Genomic DNA, 7,117 nt, shown 5'->3' on the forward strand with positions numbered 1-7,117 from the left:
GTTTTCATCACAAAAGATCTGTTTATACGTGATGATCTGTTTATCACAGGCAAATCACAGGAAATCACAGCATAGGAAATTAGTGCCAGTACCTGTGTATTTCTTGCAAAACTATCGTGGATTTGGCTGGGAGGGGTTAATTCTCTTCACAAAGGCTCATGAGATGCTGTATTTCAGGTCTGTGATCAAAACAGCAGCGAAAACACAGAGATGTTTTAGTTACTGCTTACACAGAGTCAGGAACATTGCAGCTTCTCACACTGCCCTGCCAGCGAGAGCCTGGGGGTGCATGAGGAGCTGAGGGGGGACAGAACCAGGACTGCTGGGCAAAAGGGGTTTCCCATACCAGGCAGTGTGATGCTCAGAAATTAAAGCCAGGGGAAAGGAGGAGGAAGGATGGGGAGGATGTTCAGAATGATGGTGTTTGTCTTCCCAAGAAGCTGTTACACGTGATGAGCGCTGCTTGCCTGGACATGGCTGAACATGAGACCTCATTGTGGCCTTCCAATACTTGAAAGGAGCACATGATCAGGAGGGCAGCGGCTGTTTACGAGGATAGATTGGGATAGGACAAGGGGGAATGGTTTCGAACTGAGACAGGGGAGATTCAGGTGAGATATTAGGGGGAAGTTTTTCACTCAGAGGGTGGTGACGCACTGGAACAGGTTGCCCAAGGAGGCTGTGGATGCCCCATCCCTGGAGGCATTCAAGGCCAGGCTGGATGTGGCTCTGGGCAGCCTGGTCTGGTGGTTGGTGACCCTGCACATAGCAGGGGCTTGAAACCAGATGAGCATTGTGGTCCTTTTCAGCCCAGGCCATTCTGTGGTTCTATGATACGATTCCATGATCTACTTGGCAATGGGAAGCAATGGATTCGCTCACTGTTTTGCTTTGTTTGCACATGTGGCTTTTGCATGAGGTAGTGACACACAGAAAGAAGGCAATGAGCAATTTACTCGCTGAGGGTGGTGAGCAATAGGGATCTGCATCCTGCGCCCTGCTAGCTCTGCCCACCCTGGGATCGCTAGCAGCACCACGCACTGCAGGTCTCACAGCATCCTTCGGAGGAATTTTGTCAATGTCACCTCAGAGCCAGGGTTCAAGGAAGATCTGCATTTACTTTGGGCGAGGGAAGCTGATGCAGAATAGGACGTGTAAGAGCTGGGTGAAAAGAGGCCAAGGGCGCTGCTATCCTTAGCGTCCTCCTGCCTTCCCTCTCAGCCCGCGCTGCCGGGCTCGGATCTGTGCCTCTCGTACCCCGCAGCTGAGGGGTGCGGCGCGCTGAGGCGCTCAGGGCTTTCCCGCCCAACGGCCGCGCGGAGGCGCTGCGAAGGGAGGAGAGGCGAAGGAATGGAAGGAAGGCGCAGGCGCGCGCGGTGACGCGCGGGGCCCGCCCGCTATATGAGCTCCGCCCGGCGCTGACTCGGCCTTTTCCGCCTCGCTCCCGCCCGCTCTCGGGTCGCTGCGCAGAGAGCCGCGCCGTCGCTCCCGCCACCCCGCGCCGCCGCCGCCGCCGCCGCCATGATCATCTACCGGGACTGCATCAGCCGTAAGAGTGGCGGTGGGGGGGGAGGGGGCAGAGGGGGCGCTATGAGCGGGAGGGGGCGGGCGGAGGGTTGAGGCCTGGGCCGGGCGCGGAGCCCGGCGGTGCTGCGCATGTGCGCCGCCGCTGCTGCGGGGGGGGGGGATGGGAGTGGGGGGGAAGGGAATGCGGCGGAGCTGTGGGGGGGCCGGGCACGGCATGGCGGTGGCTGACGAGGCGTTGGGCGCCTGTGTGTGCGTGTCCCCGCAGAGGACGAGATGTTCTCGGACATCTACAAGATCCGCGAGGTGGCGAACGGCCTGTGCCTGGAAGTGGAGGGGAAGGTGAGTGAGAGCCGGCCGGCCCGAGGCTCGGGGACGCGGCGGGACCGGGAGGAGGGAGCGGGGAGAGGGCGGGGAGAGGGGCGCGGGGAGAGCCGTGTGTGGGGAGCGTGGCTCTGAGGTCGTGCCCTGCCGACAGGTCGTACGTAGGTGTGTAAGAGCAGCGGAACGCAGGTGTTGGCAGAGCCTTGAAGTTTTTTGATGTCTCTAAATCTAGATGGTCACCAGGACAGAGGGTCAAATTGATGACTCTCTAATTGGTGGCAATGCCTCTGCTGAAGGTCCTGAGGGAGAGGGGACAGAAGCCACGGTGATAACCGGTGTGGATATAGTGATAAACCACCACCTTCAGGAAACCAGCTTCACAAAAGAGTCGTACAAGAAGTACATCAAGGACTACATGAAAGCGTAAGTACCGGTGGGCTGCTCCCTTATATGGGGCCTGAGGATATTAGCCTTTATTCCTGGTGGGTGCCGGCTCTGACGGAGGTGCCAAACTGGCTGTGAAATTCAGTGATGTCTGAATCCTTGGCAGAACTGGAGCTTTAAAGCATTGGTACTGGGATATCTGTGCTTATCTTGGCTGAGGTGCTCAAGGTCAGGTTGGACGGGGCCCTATGTGGCCTGATCCGCTGGTTGGCAGCTCTGCCCACAGCTGAGTTTGGAACTGGATGGGCTTTGTGGTCTCTTCTGACCCAATGTGTTCTATGATTCTGAGACCAGACTGTGTGCTTTGGAGGCTGTTTGCAGCCTTGCTGTTTTTTTTTTTTTTTTTTTTTTGACTCCACCAAACGTTTGTGTGAGAGGGGAGGTGGTAAAAGAAAGCATCCTGAACCTGACTGCCCAAATGTCTGACACTGTGTGAAATGGAGCTGTTTGTTTCCAAGGGATGGATTCCTTTGCTCAAAGTGGGTTAGTGCTGAAGGTGGAAACAGTTCTTGTGATACTGATGGATGGTGCTCTTGTTGCTCTGGGAATGGCTTGCTAAATTTTGTCTAGCGCAAACCTAGAAGTAAAATGGAATTGAGTGGCAGGCATCATTCTGTTAATTCATGCGCATCTGTGGAGGGGTGGGGAATGGGAAACACAATATGATCCAACTGTGGCTGCTGGTAGCTTTCTACTATGATGCTGCTGCACAGTGTGTAGAGTAGAACAGTTCTCAAAACGTGCTTTTACTTTCTTTCCAGAATCAAAGCCAGACTTGAGGAACACAAGCCGGAGAGAGTAAAGCCTTTTATGACAGGGGCTGCAGAACAAATCAAACACATCCTTGCCAACTTCAAAAACTACCAGGTTAGTTGTGATTATAGCGTTGTTTTAGTTATACAAGTTGAGATTGTTTCTGCTGAGCCAGCTTGTTGAGTTTAGAGAACTCCCATTGTAAAGACATCTGACTGGGACCCTCCCTGAGGATATTAGGGGCCTTGATAGAGAGAAGAAATACACGAAAGGCTTCGAGGTGTTCAGGGAGCTCATTGCAGCATGAGGTGCTGTGATAGCTGCAGCTGTAGGTAAAAGGAGCTGGAGTTACAGATGTTAAAGGTGAATTGTTTTGGCCCCTGCTGTTTGCTATTCACAGTAATGTGGTAATGTTATGTACAACTTGCAGAAAGCAAAATTCCTGCAGCTGGTGAGGGAGACTTTCAACTTGGAGGTGTTGCAGATTTCTTGTATAATACATGCTGCTTGCTGATAGTAGCTCACTGAGTGTCTCAGTAACGCATGTCTCTGAAGTTCTTTGTAGGAGAGAACATGAATCCAGATGGTATGGTGGCTCTCCTGGATTTCCGTGAGGATGGTGTGACCCCTTATATGATTTTCTTTAAGGATGGCTTAGAGATTGAGAAATGTGTAAGTACCAACCTGAGCGGGGTGAGTGTAATGAAAAACATCAGCAGCTCTTTCCTTGCATTAATCAATCTCTGTTAAAAGTTGAAGGGGAACTGCCAGTTTAAAAACTGGGTTTGCACGAGTGCAGTGTGATTGCTGCTTTGTGTTATGTAAAGTTGGTGAGACTTCCGTTGTGCTATTGAGTCATGCTGGAAGGGGGACGTGGCTTCACTGCAGTGATTCATAGTGACGTAATGGGTAAGAAATGTAGGAAGAATTTCTTCAGTGAGGGGTGTGTGTGTAGATGGTAACGGTTTAGACTATGAAAGGCAATGTCCTCTGACATGGAATACATCTAGTTTAGATCCAACTGGTGTGGGCTAACTCTGGAGTGCTGTACTTTACTGTATTTCACTCTTTCACTTAATCTGCCCTTTATTTACACAAGAACTGTGTTTAAATACTGCCCTAAATATGGGAACACGGCAACACCTTGCTTCAGTACTTAACCCTTGTTTTGTCTGGAAGTTCCAGCTGTCTGAGCCCAAGCAGTTCCTGTGATCTGCTTTAATTATTCGGAGTTTGAATGTGATAGTGATGAGACTATACTTAGATCCCAACGCTTGCATATTTTGGTTTATTCTGGGACCCGTATGATTCATTGGGGACCAGCAGTGTGGAATCACCAGTTGCTTTCCTCTGCCATTCTGGACTTTAAGAGCCTGTTTATAGCCAGCTGAATGTATCAGTAAAGCCTCTTGCAGGCTTTCTGGTATTCAGGTCATGTAAAAATGAGCCAACTTCCAGCACAGCACAATACTCCAGCTGGTGAAACTTCACTGATGTCTGTCCTTCAGCCTGGAGCTGGAGTAAGCCGGAAGAACCTGTGGGCAGAAGCCTACTTCTGTGCTTCTCTTTGTGGGCAGACCTTTAGGAAATACAGTCCAGATAACCCATCTACTTGAAGACCATAGAATCCTTAGAGTTGGAAGGGACCTCTGAGGGCTATCTAGTCCAGCTGCCCTGCAATGAACAGGGAAGATGAGGTAGAAGAACAGTAGCAGGGCATTCCGAAAGCGGTGGGGAAAATGTTTCTTGGTACAGCTCTTGTAAGAGACCTACAGCATGCATCACAAACTTGAGTGTTTGTTTAGGTCGTGCACTTGAGAGGAAATCTGAAACGTGGTGCGTCAAGCACAAAGGATGCAAGTGAGCATTCAGTCTGACTTGATCAACAGCTGATGCCAGTTGCTCTGTATAAAAATGCTCAGCATCCTCTGATAGACCATGAGCAAACTTTCCTGTTGCTCTCTGGTTTGCACTGAGATGCAAAAATAACTTCCTTGCGCTTTCTGCCTGCCTGCTTGTGGCAGTTCAGATTGAATTAGGGAATACAAAGTATGTTACAGAAACCTATGCTGACCTTGGACTAACCCTTGCTACTCTTGTTACAGTAACAAATCAAACAGAATGGTTTTGGATCACCTGTCTTCATAGCTGGCTGCTGTTTCTTCTTCATCAGTACAACACCAGGAATCGGCAATGTCTAACAACTGGACTGATATCATCTTGAGCTTTATTCACTTTATTTTGACCCTGATTTGGAGTGGAGGCATTGTTTTAAAAAAGGAAAAAAACCATCTGTCATGTAGGTTGTCTAAAATAAAAACTCATTGAAATCCATCCTAGGTGGTGCCTCTTGGTCTAGTGTTTCTTAGGGTCGCTTGCAGAAGAGGTTGCAGCAAGATCATTGTCCAAGGACTTGGTTCTGTCTGTAGTGTAACCTGGTCCTGGCACGTGACAGACTTCATGCAGCTTCTCCCTGTGCAAGAGCAAGCTGAGGTGAATAAGGCAAAGCCCAAGAAATACTGTCACTGTGAAGTGGACCTTCTTTTCTCTTTCATGATTGTACAGAGACTCCTATCTCTGGAAGAGACACCAAAATTAATAAAAAGCAGAATGGAATATATGCTACTCAAGCTGAGTGCTGGCTGAGCTGCTTTTTCAGAGAAGGGTGTTTGTCTTCAGCTGTAGTATGACTTGCATGAGTAAGGTAGAAGGATAGGTGGCACAGGAGTCCCAGCACCAGCACTGAGCACAGGTAGTGCTTGTGCAGTGGGAAGAGGGTAACACTGATGGGTAATCCAGTGTCTGCCTTAGCAGGAACAGCATCTGTTTGACAGACCTGGAGCAAAAAACCATTGCTTTTCTGGTTCTTGTTGAGATGCAACAGAAACAGATTCCTTGCGCTTTCCACCTGCCTGTCCTTGTGGCAGTCTGGATTGAATAAAGGAATACAAACAGCTAGGAAGAGGTCTGTAATACAGTAAGATTGTTCCTGCCCGGGGCTGTTGCCTCAGACTGTGGGTAGTAGGAGATAGGAAGTGAGGGTGCCTGGAAGGGAGGACACAAGCTATGTGGAGCTGCTGCTACCAGACCTCCTTTTCAGGAGTCTTTGGCACCTTGGCTGCCTTGTACCAGGTTTCTGCAGGAGTCAGATAGAAGGGTCAGCAGGTAGGAGGGGTGAGATAAACAGTGTCTGTGGAGGTGGGAGCATTGTGTGCTCTGAACTGTTATCTCAAAGGTGCCTGTTTTCAGCATGCCCTGTTTCAGTTCTGTGGGAGCTTAACTTACATACGTTTTTCCAAGGCAGGGTCTCAGGCCAGCTGTTTTTTTTTTCTAGTTAAAATGTGAGTGCAAGAAGAGCAATGTAAATTAATGCTCTTCTGCTTTCACTTCAAGGGGCTGACATGGGGACAGGAATAACCAAAATCTGAGGAAACCAATTGTGAGCTTTGTCATTTTTCCAGGGGATTTCTTTGACCAGGCCAGATGGGAAAGGTAAGATCACATCCCCATAGTATTTTGGTAAATGCTACGTTCCTTAAAGGCTGAGATGAGAAGGCACTTGAGAGACAAACTCCTCAGCACAGTGAGTTCAGGCATAGCAGTGCTCACTACTGATCTGGCTGCAAACTTCATCAACCCAGACGCTCTTCTGTATTGCACAGTCTCTATCAGAAGTCTCCCTTCTGCTGCAATATCGTGTCTTGGTTAGGGCCTGCTGTAGAAAGCATCAGCTGGGAGGCTGTTGGGATGCTGGATGTTGCTCTTTCCAGCAGGCTGGAGAAGTAGTTTTGTGTTGGTTCTGCTGCCTTTGGGTTCAGAGGAGAGAGCTGGCAGTCCTGTTCTGTGGTGTTGAGGCTGCTGGGTGCTAGGGAGGGTAAATGTTTTGTGGTGGGGCAGTGCTGTGGCCCTTAAATGTATGTGGGAGCAGATGTTGACTCCACATAACCCATTTCCTCCTTGTCACTCTCTCCTTCCTGCCATGCTATTTCAAGCAGCCGTTTTCTGCAGCTGAAAAACTCAAGTGATTTAGTAAGGCAAGGGTTTGCACGCACTTAGTGCTGCAGCTTTGGAG

At 49.8% G+C, this 7,117-nt stretch overlaps 1 protein-coding gene across 1 annotated transcript; it reads left to right on the top strand.

Annotated features, from left to right (window-relative positions):
* The first annotated feature begins 1,490 nt into the window (after window positions 1-1,490).
* On the top strand, window positions 1,491-5,379 carry TPT1 (tumor protein, translationally-controlled 1). The gene is made up of 6 exons (XM_079547681.1): window positions 1,491-1,549; window positions 1,793-1,866; window positions 2,081-2,271; window positions 3,054-3,159; window positions 3,601-3,717; window positions 5,151-5,379. Exons 1-6 carry the CDS (start codon window positions 1,522-1,524, stop codon window positions 5,151-5,153), a joined length of 519 nt encoding a protein of 172 aa, XP_079403807.1. The 5' UTR covers window positions 1,491-1,521; the 3' UTR covers window positions 5,154-5,379.
* Window positions 5,380-7,117: the final 1,738 nt, after the last annotated feature.

Source organism: Tetrao urogallus, assembly GCF_951394365.1.
Source record: "Tetrao urogallus genome assembly, chromosome: 1".
Classification (NCBI taxonomy): domain Eukaryota; kingdom Metazoa; phylum Chordata; class Aves; order Galliformes; family Phasianidae; genus Tetrao; species Tetrao urogallus.

Bases quoted from the DNA above. Each gene is read 5' to 3' on its own strand.
- TPT1 (XM_079547681.1), top strand. From the start codon at position 1,522: ATGATCATCTACCGGGACTGCATCAGCC. The intron at 1,550-1,792 runs GTAAGAGTGGCG...GTGTCCCCGCAG, and splicing joins CTACCGGGACTGCATCAGCC to AGGACGAGATGTTCTCGGAC. The intron at 1,867-2,080 runs GTGAGTGAGAGC...CTCTAAATCTAG, and splicing joins GCCTGGAAGTGGAGGGGAAG to ATGGTCACCAGGACAGAGGG.